The following is a 14,942-nucleotide window of genomic DNA, read 5'->3' on the forward strand; positions in this document are numbered from 1 at the left end:
CAACACACTTTGGGACAAGGGTTTTTTTTTTTCACCCCTGGATCCCCAGTACCTAGTATATGGTAGATACTTAATAAATGTTTATTGAATTTGTAGTAGAAAAACAAGATTTTCAATACAATTTAATGTCTATCCTCTTCCTCCTTCAAACTGCATCTTCATCACTTCTCTCCTTGCCTGGATTATATGTTCAACAAATACTCAATACTCACCTTGACAGATAACAGACAACCCCAAAACTGCCATCACCCTCAGTGTGCTAGGGGAGAGAAGCAGCTGTTTCCTCCCCACAGCTCAAATGACTACAGTTGATTTGGACGTTGAAGAACCTCATTGTGAGAACTGCTTATATCAGAAATGCTGACGAGTTTTAAAAAAATCACTTTGCAGTGTTAAACAAACCTTTATTTCCAGGTTAAGTATCACATCTTGGGAACACCATTTTTCAAAAACAGTTCTTTAATTGTAAAGTTCATAACAACAAGGAGCACATACATATTTTTCCTTATTTGTATTACACACTAGGGATAAATTTGAAGTGATTTTTGAGTTAAAAAAAATTAATCTTTCCTGCAGAAGGAAAGATAATCTCTTATGACTTGAGTTTTAAATCTCATGATGGCATCATATGCAAGTTCAAAATAAACTGATGAGCTAGAGCAGAAACCTCCATTTGTTTCAGTTTATGGGCAAGACTGACTATCCTTTTCCTCCATGATAATTCTTATTAGGAATGACTACAGGGAGAGTATTTCTTGTAGCAAACTGTATGAATGCTCCAAAGAGACAAAAGGGGAAGAGATAACAGCAGCTTGAAAAGCAGTCTTTGGTTTCTCTATGTAATGACAGTTCATCTTCCAAGGTCCTATGTTCTTAAATACTGTTAAATAAGTATTAATACTTTTAAATACATGTCATTCATGACAATTAGCAGTTTTGTTTTAAAAAAAAAAAGATGTATTAATACTGCAATATTTTTACAGTCAAATGGCTCCTATGGAAACTACTAATCAATTTTGAGGCCCTACGGTATTAATAACAGATGAACTTCTATCAACTAATCTCAACAAAATCTACATAGCAATTCCCAAAACGCTATTGTTTGACAATCACCAAAGCCAGGCAATGACCAAAAATGTTAGTGAGACAGGTATTTGGAAGAAAATGATAATTCAAATGTATGAGCATAAAACACACAAGGGTTTGGTTATCTAACAAAAACAGCATTATTATCTATACTCATACATCATATACTTTCTAGTCCAGAAAAAAATTTATACATATACAACCCTTTACTTACATATATCTAGATACAAATATGAATATCTGAATCAGTATGACTTACCTACCAGCTTTTCCCATAATTTAAAGGGTTGGAATTATGGACAATGTCAGATGTTCCCTGGGACAATGTTAGATGCTAAGGTCAACAGGAGAGAATATTAGAATACTTCCTAAACATCTCATTAATCAAGGCTCTTTTTCAGTTGAAAGTCCCTAAACTTAACTTTTAGTGTGCAGGTAAGCCCAAATCTCTGACATGGTATCAGAGTCTGGATTTCGACAAGCCTTCTACAGGGCTGCACAACAGGAAGTACCCTTTCCTTCTCTGCATCTACCCATTTGTTTTCTGGGCTTCTGGCAGCAGCCTGCGCAGCTTTTATCGGAGGACCAGTTTAGCTAAGTTGAGAGAGGTTGGCTCCACATCAGGCTGACCACAGGAACTCTCAAAGACCAGAAGCATCGCTGGTGGCCTCAGTGACAGGAGTACCAACCCTGAAGAAATCACAGATCTCTGAAAGCTCAGAGAAAACAGCTCAAGCCTGGTAGGTGGCACAAAACAACCTGTTGGATGCAGTGTCATGGTAAGTGAGAACTTCAATACATAATGTAGGAAGCACATCCTCCCTTTGGTCCTGGGGTAGGCGCTGTGTGATCCCCAGCATGGAGAGAAGAATGCTAACTGTAAGAAAGAGCTTTGTGCAGAAATCTCACCTTAAAATCTAAAATATTTTATTACAAATATTTATGGTTAACAAGCAAAGTTTTGCGGAAGAAAAGTTAAGTGACTCAGTGTGCTAACAGCGGGGCTGGGAATCTTAACTTTGAACTCAGTTCTTCTGCCAGTAAAAAACATGCCTATGAAAGAAGTAACAAAATACCCAAAGATAAAGTTTTGGCTTCAAAGAATAATAAAGCTTTAAAGTTTCATGCAGACCTTCAGAATTCCTGAAAAAGACAGCTGTATATAAAAATGCTATTAAAAATATTTCTGGCTTATTTTCGTAAAGTATTTTTAAAGACAAAACTAAATGAAGACCAAGGAAGCTGTTGTGTTTTAGAAGATGGTGAGAAGAAGATGCTGCACTCTGCATCTTTGTCCAGTCGACTTTTTTTTTTCCAAACTGAAGTTAAATTTTGTTTAGTGACATTTCAGTGAAACTGCTTGTTCACTGTTTTAGAAAGTGAGAACTCATCTTTAGTGAGCTACTATTTACATTTGTGACTATTAGGAAAGACAACACTACAGAGAGAGCGCCATTTGTTCGACGATGTGACCTAATGGTTCATTCCACAGTGAAAAGCCGAAATTGAGTTTTCAATAAAAATTAATTTTCCCACTCGTGATGTTAGCCCCATATGCTTTTTCCAAACCAGAACAAAGAAGCAGTGGAACAAATGTGATTAATTTGTTAAAGGATATGAGTAATGGAATTTGCATCTGAAATTAGAGTTTTATGTCTAACATAGTAAGGAGAATTGCTTAAAGCATTAACAAGTTATCTTAATACCTTCATTTGGGCAGCTGAAAATAAAGGTTGCATGAATTTCCCCTTTTATGTTTCTTCTATTCAGGGGATTTAGCCATCTGTAAATAAAATGGCATTCATGACTGCTCTCAAACAGCTGCCTAAATAAATTAGCTGAAAACTTTTAAATGTTCATGAACAAACATGAAAACTTACCCCCTAACAAAACCCAAAGATTAAGACAACTTTGTTGTAAGACAAAAAAAATGGTTGTTCTCCTTACCTCCAAGTAAACATTAAAGACCTTATTTCTATTTAAAAAATAACAAGAACATTTATTTTCCTTAGAAGTGATTACTGGCACAGGCAACTATTTAGAGGGAAGTGCTCCTAAGTCTTAGGTTAGAGGACTGAGCGCGAACGTTTCCTTCACTCACTGATCCCAGGGAAGAGTGAATCAGGGAGGCACAATCTGTGGTAAGAGATCAGCAACCATACAGGGCGTGGGTCCCAAGGGTCTTTAGCAGAAGTTTAAACTTTCACAGATTTCACAGCAACACCCGGTGATTGTTAAGCTTTTACGGCATAATAAAATGATGATGAGATGAAAAGCTCACAATAATTATTTATAGAAAAGCCCATACAAAGAAGCCAGAGAGGTTGGGTGCTGTATTAGATTCTACATATGGACCATTATTTTCTTGTGATTTCACATTTTAAAGGCTACAAGAGAAAAGGTAGGATTTGTAGGTTTACTTGAAAATGAAAGAAGAGACTCTAAAAAAAGACTAACAAAAGAATAAAGATAGAACAAAGAGACTAATCCTTCACTGACTTTTACTACAAGGAATTACAATTCCTCCCTACCCCACCCCATTTCCCAAGAGGCACGCAAAAAAAGTTTAATACATTCATCTCCAGCTATAGCTTTAATTGTTCCACCTTCTCCCTCCCAACCACTTGGTAAAATAACTGCTGTTTTAATAGGCTTTTTAGTTTAAGGTAATTAACAGATTAACGCCACTTATTTCATTATTTTCTTAGTCCTTAAGTTATTGATACATGTCAAGTAAAGCTAGGAAATGATTATAAAAAAGAAGCATCTTGGCCGTTTAGAACAGTCCTGGCAATACAAACTACTTTTAATAGTGTTTTTTGGTTAAATTAAATGTAAGAAAATGCTTATTTCTAAAAAAGGTTGCTGCCAAGTCTCTTTTCTTTAAGCTTTTAATGAGCTATATTTCCCAGGGCTCCAAACTATAGCTTCATGTCACCTTTGCCACTTATGTTTATATTTAAATTTTCTTTAACATTTCTGATAGCAGTGTTCTCTTTTTGACGGCTAACCCCAATGCAAGAGTATGTTCTCATTAAACTACATTTTATCTTCAAGGTTGAGTCTCAAAAACCAAAGATTTTATTTATACAGAAAGGCAGTATTATAATTGGCTTTCTTTTAAAATAAAATACATTTTGTATACAAATAAAAGAATATTTACATATCAAGTAAGTGAATCCATAACTTCAAAGTACAGAAGTATGAAAATACACCTTGCTGTAAAGAGTGGGATACTCACATCATAAAAACATGTTGCCTTTGCCATGAGAAAACCGGCTGTTTAGTTCTCTAGATTTCTTAATCAGAGCTTTCTTCTGGGCTTCATCAAACCGGTTGACTTTGAGATCCTGATCACGGTCAAATGGCCTTCTCTCTTGGGGCTTATTTTTATCTTCAGCTGTCTTGTTCTTTAATTTTTTGTGATGTATGTCCATAAGAGATTCTGATCTTTTTGAATCCTGGGGCGGGATGGAAAAGGAAGAGGAAATGAAAATCTTAGCATGGACATCACAATGACAAAAGCTCCTGATGAAGTATAATTATTAGATAATAGTAGTCAAGATCAAAAAGAATGGTGTCTGACTCCCCACTGCCTTTTCAAAACCCAAAGACAGGTGGAATCTACAGGACATAAGTTAATGCAGATTAGACACAACTAGGGACCGCTGAGAAAAAAAGATCTAGGGGTCACTGCAAACATTTTAATACTCCATTGTGTGGAACTGACGTTAACAAGGGCATACGAGAAAGGAAAAAAATTATAATAGCTTACTTTATTAGAGCCTCATATCATGAATAAATCAAATGGTGCTAAAACTTACATAGAATATATTCCTTAATAATACTGATAGCAGATAGTCATTACTATGCTATCACATAAGGGGAAAATACGGAAAAGGTGAAAAGAACAGGCTGGAAAAGTCCAATTTTTATTTCAGGTCTATAAAAGATAGTGGTTCAGAGTCAGCATATGGTGCTTCAGTGACAGTTCCTTAAACTCTGACAATACAAAGCAGGAAAAGAAGATGTTCAAAGAAGGATAAGAATGATAATTACAAATTAAGAGGTTTTAGACTATGAGAAATTAAGGAGACACCAATTTGAAAAACAAAAAGCCAGAGCTGAGTGTAACAATCAAATATATGAAGAGATAAAAGAATATATTCATCATAGGTCAATCAAGTATCTATGTACAAAATGAATTAAATATAATCATGTATGATCTGGAAAGGACCTCGGAGGACATCTAGCCTAAGCGGCTCATTTTACAGATGAGGTTAAGTGCGTCACCCAGTCATTAGGGTTGGATGTGGCAAAGCACAAAAGATTTTATAACCCTAAATTTAGTGATTTTTCTTTTGTACTGTTTTATTATCAGAGTAACGTGACAAAGTTTAGTTTCATTTCTAGGCTATGATACACATGTGACCAAACATGCTGAATTTATGGGGGGAAAATGATAGTAAAAATATAATGAGAAGCATCAACTCAAAAGAGAATACAATTAAGAAAAATGTCTGGAATTTATGTGATAGCAGCCAATTTTCAAAGCAGTATGAAAAATAAAGGAAAAAAATTAAAAGTTTTTCTTTTCCTATGTAAGAATAATTCTTCTAAGGTTATATATTTGTGCATAAAGCAATGTTCTCTAATGCCTCTGCCGGTGTTCTAAATTCTACAAGTTAAGAAAGGAATAACAACCTCATGAGTTAATAAGCTATGGATTAAAAATGGAGGAACACGAACGTTTCTGTTCCCCTGGTGAGTCACCATTTGCTACAGTTTTGAAAGACTTAATGTAGAAGTGGAAATACTGTCTCTTGTACCTGGTGGAAAGACTTTCAAATGTTGTACAGTCAACATAAAAGCATCTTCCTTTCAGTTTCTTAGCTAACAGGCCTACTTCAGTAATCATTAATGTTGCAGAGAAAAGCCCCCTACAGTTCTATGTGTCAATACAGGAAAGGAGAGCTCGGTATAAGGAGGTAAGACTAACCAAGATGCTAAATAGAGATCAGTTCTCAATAATCGTGCAAAAGGAGGCACGCTAGTTCTAAATAATGAATCATATTTGGCTTTGAAGTGAAGTCAGAGAGAGAGACAGATTCAATATGAAATGCACATCCTCAACCAGTCACCCCTAATTCTACTCAGCCCCACTCTAAGACTTGCAGCCTAGCGTCTGGCTGATGGTGTGGGAATGGGTTGCTGTGGATAAGCCAGAGTCAACTACTGGAAGATTCATTTCTGGTAATGGAAACCAAAGTTTTCATGAGGGGCTATTAACTGGAGAGGGAATAATGAAATAAGGCTGTGGCCATTAACGACTGACCAATGATTAAAATGCCTCCTGCCTTTCTTCCTCTGGTATCTCAGTAACCACAAAGAAAAGAGTGGGCTGCTCCTTCTGCTACAGCTGCTCTGCCTGTCTGAACGGGAGTGCAGGAAGGTTATCCAGGAAGATGCTCATCAATAATGCTATATATGCTGTAAGCAAGTTTGACGGTGTTATAGTTTTAGGATTTTGTTTACAATCGCTGAAGTGAGTATCTACAAGGAGTAAGGGAATTTTCATCAAAAATAAATGAAAAAGTGTTTTGGGTTTCAATAGTCTCAATGATTTGTATCAATTTCTTGAAGTTGGAAAGCATTTCTTAGAAATACCAGAGATTATAATAGAAAAGAGAAAAGACGATGACATTCTCAATTAATCTGTTAACTGTGATTCCTTTAGACTCCTCTGGGTTTAGACTTTTACATAAAACACTCCAAATCTATTTCTCCTTTAAACTCTTCAACAATGAGGAAGATCTGTATGACTTTGGGAGGCTCTTAGTTTCTGAAAAAGGGTTGTCTATCCCCAATGATGGAAATTCTGACGTGAGTCACTTAAATAAAATACAAATTGAAAATATTATATGAGAACACATAAAAAAGATCCTACACAAAGGGGTATTTTTAAAAAAGTCTGACATTGCTTTCAACAGCAGTTAAAAAAAAGGCTATGGTGATATTACCATGGAAACCAACAGAGCTGGTTATTTTTCAAGAGACACAAGCAGGGAAAGAGACAGGTGTATGTGTGTGCATGTGTATGTGTTTGAAGGGGGGAGAGGATTAGAGTGAGGGTGGGTAAAAGACAGAGAAAAAGAGAGAAGTTAAAATAACGAAGATGAGCATTTTGCTTCATTACTCACATTGTATGAAGACACCTGCTCAGCCAATCTCTTATCCCTTACTGATAATATACGTTCCTCATCACTCTTACCGGTTTGCTTCTTTGCTTCCTGTGCTTCCTAGTGAATGAAAAAAAGATGGAGCATTACCAAATTATAAGAGAAAAAAATAAATACAAATCAATACCAGTAATATTCAGGTTAAATGACAACAAAATACTGAATTAAGATTGGGTCATGAAATTCCCTCCCATCAGTCACACTAATGATACCGTTAGATAGAAAACAGATGGGCAGAGCTAGGATCTAAAGTTTTTTGTATTAGTATAATGGGACCAAATGGTTTTAGTGAAGTAAGAGAGATGAGAGTTTGGTTTTAAATTCAGTGTTTTGTTTGCAAGGCCTTTGTAATTTTACCAGCACCATGAAATTACCTTTTAGAATCTGGTAATGTCATACACATTATCCATAAGGATCACGTCAGCTCCTTATCTATTAAGACAAGGGGGTTGTTCTAAATTATTCCTATACTCTCTTCTATTCCAAATTTATGATCCTAAGTAAAGCCAAGTTAGAGAAACCTAGAATCACATGGATTTTTTTTTTCTGATCTCGGATTTGGTGCTTAAATTAGGATGTTTTGCCTCATGATCCACTGTGGTTACTAAATGAATAAATAAAAAAGCATTTACTAAGTATTTATTCTGTGTAGAACACTATGCTAAGTGCTGGGGATACAAAAAGAAGAAGAGAGTCCCAGTTCTTCACAAGCTTACATTCCAAGGGGGGAGATGACACAGAGAGGTTTCATGTGCAAGCCAGAAGGAAAGGTCTGGTGGGCCTTCACAATTTCTGGGTCTTGAGAGGCAGTTAGCTGCCAGGTCCCATCTCTATAGGAGTTTCTGGATAATGTTTGCAGGGGATGGCCATAAGCAGTGCGTGAAGTTATTCTTTTTTGTCTTTTCAAGATGCCCTGATTTTCCCAAATTTTCTAATATGGATGATGGCACAAAATGTCCCCCCTGCCAAATTTTTTATTCAGTTCTGGTCTTTTAATTAGGAATGCTTGAATGTCCTCTATTTTGTTAAGTGTCCCTTTCCCCCTCGAAAGATTATATTCAATTTTGCTGGGTAGGTGATTCTGGGTTGTAATCCTAACTGCTTTGCCTTCTGGTATATCATATTTCAAGCACTCTAGTTCTTTAATATGGAAGCTACCAAATCCTGTGTAATCCTGACTGTAGCTCCATGATATCTGAATTGTTTCTTTTTGGCTGCTTGCAAAACTTTTTCCTTGATCTGGGAGCTCTGGAATTTGACTATAATATTCCTGGGAGTTTTCATTTTGGGATCATTTTCAGGTAGTGATTGGTGGATTCTTTTAATTTCTACTTTGCCCCCTGATTCTAATATAACAGGGCAGTTTCCTTTGATAAATTCTTGATGATGTCCAGGCTTTTTTTTTTTTTAATCATGGCTTTCAGGTAGTCCAATAATTCTTATATTATGTCCCCTGGATCTATTTTCTAGGTCAGTTGTTTTACCAATGAGAAATTTCATGTTTTCTTGTATTTTTTTTTTTACTTTTTTTTGATTTTGTTTTATTGTATCTTAATGTCTCACACTGTCCTAAGCTTTTTGTGCTGGGACTCTGGATCTTACTGCTGGCTTTCACTGGGCTTTAGGGCTTAGCTGCTTGCTTTCTCTAGAGGGTAGGATTCCCTTCTGGCTTGTACTGGGGGTGGGGGTGGGGTCTCCCTGTTGGCCTCCCCTGGGTGTAGGGTTTAGCTGCTGGCCTGTTCAAGAGGTAGGGTCCTGCTGCTGGGTTGCTATGGAAACATGGCCTCTCTGCTAGAGAGGGGTATCAGACCTCACCTGGATCTCGATGCTCTCCAAACTTTTTTGATCATACACCTCTCCCTATCAGGTTAAAGAAAATTAGTATATCTCCCTTCACTGTGAATCTGTTAGTGAATCGTTTCAGTTGTGTCCAATTCTTTGTGAAATCCCCAGTCGTCCTGGTATCAGGCCACTGCACCCCGATGGCTCTGGAGGAAAAACTGAGGCTGGTGACCTTGCACAGCGCTCCCTCACTCACATCAAAGTCAACTGCAAGTCATGTCATCATTTCCCTGATGTCATGGTCCTCTTTGAGAACAAAGGACAAACATAACCTGTGAGTAATCTGTCCTGTCCTCTCCCCTTACCTGAGGGTGCTCTGCCCAAAAGGTGGTACATTTTGATGGCTGAAAGCTGCCTTGTTAACTTGGGGTTACTAGCTACATTTCTTTCTCAAAGACCAAGCCTTAAACCCATTTCACTCTGGAAGTTCATAGATTGGACAACAATAGGTCCCTGCCCAAGCACCACTTATCGGTGGTTTTTTAGGCCCTCTTGGCTCAGAGTGAATGGAAATAGTAACTGCTTCTTTTTTGGCCATGGACCCTGGGTCTTCCCCTCCCAGTTTGATTTATTTTTTCCCATTAAAGGGGCCATCCCTTGACTCACTTCTTAAAGAGGCCTATTCACTGAACGGGCATTATCTCACTCAAAGTGAGCACCTGAAAAGACCTTAGCCTAAAAGGGCCAAGGTCTCCCACTGCATCCTGGGCCATCTCCAGTCATCCTGATGAATATCTGGTCACTGGACCCAGATGGCTCTGGAGGAGGTGAGGATGGTGACCTTGCACAGCCCTCCCTCACTCAAATCAAAGTCAACTGCAAGTCATGTCATCATCTCCCTGAAGTCATGGTCCTCTTTGAGGAGGACTACACACAATTTTGTTGCAGATCCATCTGAGGGGTGGGTTGCTGCTGGGTTGCTATGGAAACAGAGTCTCTCCGGTAGGCCCCAAGGGCAAGGTCTCGAATTGGCCAGCCCTTGGGGCTGGGGTCACAAGTTGCTGAGCTTCACAGACTGTTCATCTGCCTAGGGAGCTGCTGACTGGCAGGAGGGTGGGGTGTCACTGGTGGATTGCCTAGGCCCCCAGATGTGAGGCTGGAGGCAGCTGCTGCTGCTCTTGGACCTTGTTCTCCTCCCCCTTCAGTGAGACAGACATTCCCTGGTGTGCTGCTACATCAATTCTGAGGTGGTTTTCTAGCTGTATGGAGGGGAATCTGGGAGGGCTTCAGAGGTTTTCTTCTTCATTCCACCCTCTTGGAACCAGAAAGTACCCACAAAATATGTTTATAGAAAAAAAAAATTAAGCCAGATCATCTTGAGAACATCTAAGAATGAAACTTGAAGGAGGCAAAAGAAAAAAATGGTAAAGACGTGTCAAGGTTTCTTTAAACAAACTATTTTCTCCATCAATGACAATGGAACCACTGCATCTGGACTCCATTCTAACCCTGATGGTGAAGAGGTGGAAATGGAATGGAGGAGAACAAAGCTATGAAGAGCAGCTGGGCCAGAACAAGAATACAGAGAGGAGGTCTGTGCTGGAAGTGTCGAATGTTTTATATTAAAGATAAGAGGATCCAAATATTGAGGGGAAAAAAAATCACCTAAGTTTTTAGAACCAAGAAAAGGCAACTGATAAAATATCACCACTTATGTTCGTGTGCTTGCTTTTCATTTCTCTAAAATCTTGATGAGAATAATCTACACACACACCAAGGAGAGGCTGGATGAAAGGGAATCAGGCTGACTTTTACAGCTGACCACACATGTATGGTCACACTGATCCACTGAAAGGGGCTTATGTACTGTGCTTACGGTCTGCTGACTAAGAGTCCTTGATCTGGCAGAACAAAATGCCCCCACCAAAAGTCTCTCCTCCCAGTAAGGATTCTCTCATGTATATGCTAAGATTATATAAGATTCCTAGAAAGATGGCTCTGCTGAACGTCCCTCTGACTGCGAATATGAAACAGGGATATGTATGCTTGCCAAAGATGTTTGCCTGACTCATGGAGAGAGTCCATCATAGAGTCCAAACTGAAGAGGGATTCCCCTAGGTGATCAAGTCCCCTGGGAGCTCCTGTTTGCAGACTGTATGTTTGTTGCATTAAGTGCCAGTACATTGCAGAACCTCCTAAATGAGATCCATAGTCACTCAAGAGTTCAGTCTAACCTTCTACACTGGAAAAGCCAGGTGGGTAAAAAAATGCACACTATTTAGACCCTGGTGTGGTCTTCTAGGTCCTTGGGTACAACCTTTTGATTGACTCCAACTTTTACAGAACAAATCCTTTTATTAAGGGGATTTGTTCTGTGAAGTTTAGATTCAGTCAAAGGACCACACTTGAGGACTTAGAGGGTCACATGTGGCCTTGAGGCTGCAGGTTCCCCACCCCTGGTCTAGACTATGATATGGAACTCAAAGGATGGCCACAGGGTTGCCCCATCAATATACAGCTTGGACAGACACAGTGAGTAGAGAGCTGAGTACTGACTAGAAGGAGAAAGGGCTGGATTGTATTTGGGTAATTGTGTAGTGCTTTTAATGACCTGTCATTGTATTACGCAATTAAATTATACTACACAAAGTACTGGAATGACAGTACTTTAATGAGCTTCTTCCTGAAACAAAGGCTCATATTTTTAATACCAATATTCTTCCAGTATAAATAATGGAGTAATGAATAATGAGATAACACAATCTCTGAAGAATAAACATTATGAGTCACCCAAAATGCCATGGACAAGTGCATGGTGCGTACAAGCACACCATGGTCTATTACCAGAGAACTGTTCAGAAGAAGCAGTACAGAAGAAATGAAAGAGATGGGGACTGGTCCTGTAGCAGGTCTGAGAGAGATGATGGAAAGTCTGAAAGGAACATAGTCCCAAGGTAATGTCAATAGACTTAGGAGTGGGACCCTGAGTGCAGCTGATGGGCCACTTGTGGCAGATCTATGAGAGAACACAGACAGGAGCTGTACAGGATGAAAAGACATGGATGGATGAGTTGTCACTGGCAGTGTTGGCAGGGGTATCCACACTGATAGAGCAAAGAGTCTCTGGAAGTACTGAAGAGTAGGGGAAACACCCCCACCCCCATTATACACAGATTGTTGAGTACTTTTAGAGAGGGGGCAGGGGATAGAGAGCTGGCCTTGCATCCAGGAAGATGTGGGTTAAAGTCCTGCCTCTGAAACATACTAGGTGTTACCTAAACTCTCAATGCTCCAGTGGCTTCAAACTCAAACAGAAACTTAACCCTGAGGGGCAGAACCCCATACTGACTTAGAAAACCCCAAATAACATTGTCTATACTGTCCTGTGTTGAATGACAGTCACCTGACTGAATGTCACTGAATTGTTAGCTTTGTTCAATGATTGATCCAGACCACCAGGAAGCTAGCTTTCTGCTCATATGTGACTGGGGCCAGATGGCAGCAGCAGGCAGCTCTTAAGTATTTAATTCCTCAGGTAGGGGTGTGAAGACACTGCTCTTTACTGTCCTGCCTCCTGCTTTTTCTGTCTCCTTTCCTTAAAGTGGGCATTCCCAGGTGCTCATCTAAGCATCTCCTCTTCTTTCTTTCTATACCCTCTCCCTTAACAGCTGAATTAGGTTCCATGGTATCTATGCCATGGGGTCACGCCTCAGTATTTTTCTTCTGGACTTTCTCAAAGCACTCGACCCTCCCACTTCCAGCTGCAGTAAAGCCTCTCTCTACCCAGCTATTCCACAAGTATTTCAGTTCAAAACCCTAAAAGACTAAGCATATTTTCTTTCCCCAATAACTAATATTCCTCCTTCTGACTTCACTATTTTTGTCATTCAATTCAAGAAACATTTATTATGGGCCTATGATGTACTACACACTGAGGGTGAAAAAAAAATCTAAATATTCCTTATCCTCCAGAAGCTTATATTACTATGAAATCACAGGTCCAGACCTGTGTGCATAAAAACACAAGAAAAACTATGATAGGACAGAGGGGATTTCCCCCAAAGTGCTCCAGGAAAACAAAGGTGAGGGAACACTCAGAGCTGGGGGAGGCTTCTGTAAGGTTAATAGGGAATAAGATCTTCCCCATCCATCAATAGGCCTCATGTGGAGCCCATTAAGGGAAGCTTCCTTGCTTGTAAGAAGGCTTACACACCTTTTGCTAATTTCTAATTAGGCACTGAGTCAGGAGGGTTGTGATGCTTTCTGGCTCTGAGCCTATTAGCTGAAAGAGTACATATTGTGAGAGGTGAGCTTTTGCTTTGGGGGCTCACTTATGAGGAAGATGCTGTGATCAAGACTGTGGTCGAGACTCTGAGTGGCTGTATGTTCAGAACTCCTCGAGTGCTCAGAGGTAAATGCTCTCTCTCTCTCTCTCTATATATATACTTTACATTCACCACTGAATATATGTATATATATATATGTGTGTGTGTGTATATATATGTATGTATGTGTGTGTGTGTATGTATGTATGTATGTATGTATGTATGTAGAGCAGTATTGCTTTGGTTCAGGCAGTAGAGCCCTGTCTGTTGGTCTTTATTTCTCTGCTCTGTATCATCTCTGTTTCTCTGTATTTTATGTAATTAAAGAAGATGGCTGACCCCTGAAACAGCTGTCTTTCCTAGTAAAGCAGATAAAAGAACCTGCAGCCATCCTGAGTACGCCAGTGTGGTTGCTGTTACAGCTTCAGGGAAACAGTCCCTAAGGGAGGGAAGGGAGGAAGGGAGGGAGAAAGGAAGGAAGAAAGGAAGACGTTCTAGGCATGGCAGGCAGATGGTAAGTCACATTTGGAGAACACTGGAGAGTCTGGCTGAAACAGAATAAGGTGAAACAAAGCTGAAAAGGTAATTACAGCAAGACCATGGAGAGCCTTGAGTACTGCACAGAGGAATGGAAGCAGCAGGGAGACAGTGTAAACTTTTGAGCTGGGGAGTGACCTGGTCAGACCCATATCTTAGGAGGATCCCTGTAGATTACTAGCCATTAGTACAAATTGATACAATATCCGACCCTTTTCTCTCACTCAAACCTCTTGAGTAAAATTGGTCTTATGTCTTATTACAAAGAAAATCTGTATGCCCAGAGTAAGTGAAATCATGCTTACTTTAGCTTTTCTTTCTTTGTCAGCTGGAGTATCTGTCCAAACCGATCGATCGCCAGATTTGTCATCCGCTCTTCTCTTGAAAGTTCTTGGGCCAAGACCAAAACCTTTCAGTTCTGGAGGGAGCTCAGTCATCCATGATTCCCTTGTAACTGGTCTGGACCCATCCTTCACGAGATATTTAATTAAAATAAATAGTAAAAGATATAAGAATATACATAACATTTTACATCAGTTACTATACTTTTCGACAGATGCTTTTGACAAGGTTGCTGTTGGTCAATATTCAACCAGTGAAGTGTAACTGGACTTGCTAAATTTACAACCAAGTATTACTTATGCACCAAAGAGATATTTAAAACACTTACATCATCTCCTTTAGTGAGTTTTTCTTTCATTTTTTGAGCTCTCCGTTCAAATTCTTTAGTCACACTATAATCAACTGGCCCTTTTGTAGGCATTGGTCCAATGATGGCCTCATCATCTTCACTGCTCTCTGTTCCCTTTAAAAACAAAACATAATTATTATATTAAACAAGGGAATTAGAAGTTTCTAAATTATAATTTTACTTATACAAACTTCGGAGCATCATAAGCATCATTAAAAAGTATTGTTAATCGTATAACTAAGTGCTAAGTGCCAAGTGCCATAAGATGAGATCATACCTGCC

The 14,942-nt window shown here is 39.1% G+C and overlaps 1 protein-coding gene across 3 annotated transcripts in view; it reads right to left on the reverse strand.

Moving 5' to 3' along the window:
• Positions 1 to 393: 393 nt before the first annotated feature.
• The window catches only part of GPALPP1 (GPALPP motifs containing 1), a 41,587-nt gene continuing 27,038 nt past the window's right edge, over positions 394 to 14,942 (reverse strand). The window contains exons 5-9 of one of the 3 annotated variants that reach the window (XM_036756847.1): positions 14,640 to 14,774; positions 14,275 to 14,439; positions 7,287 to 7,385; positions 4,328 to 4,547; positions 394 to 1,845 (exon numbers count right to left, since the gene is read on the reverse strand). In XM_036756847.1, the coding sequence (XP_036612742.1) occupies positions 4,329 to 4,547; positions 7,287 to 7,385; positions 14,275 to 14,439; positions 14,640 to 14,774 (618 nt within the window). In that variant the 3' untranslated portion in view covers positions 394 to 1,845; position 4,328. Of the gene's footprint in view, positions 2,140 to 4,144; positions 4,548 to 7,286; positions 7,386 to 14,274; positions 14,440 to 14,639; positions 14,775 to 14,942 lie in introns of those variants that run through there. The other 2 variants (XM_036756846.1, XM_036756845.1) reach the window with 2 other exon arrangements.

The sequence above is a fragment of the Trichosurus vulpecula genome, chromosome 4 (assembly GCF_011100635.1).
Source record: "Trichosurus vulpecula isolate mTriVul1 chromosome 4, mTriVul1.pri, whole genome shotgun sequence".
Classification (NCBI taxonomy): domain Eukaryota; kingdom Metazoa; phylum Chordata; class Mammalia; order Diprotodontia; family Phalangeridae; genus Trichosurus; species Trichosurus vulpecula.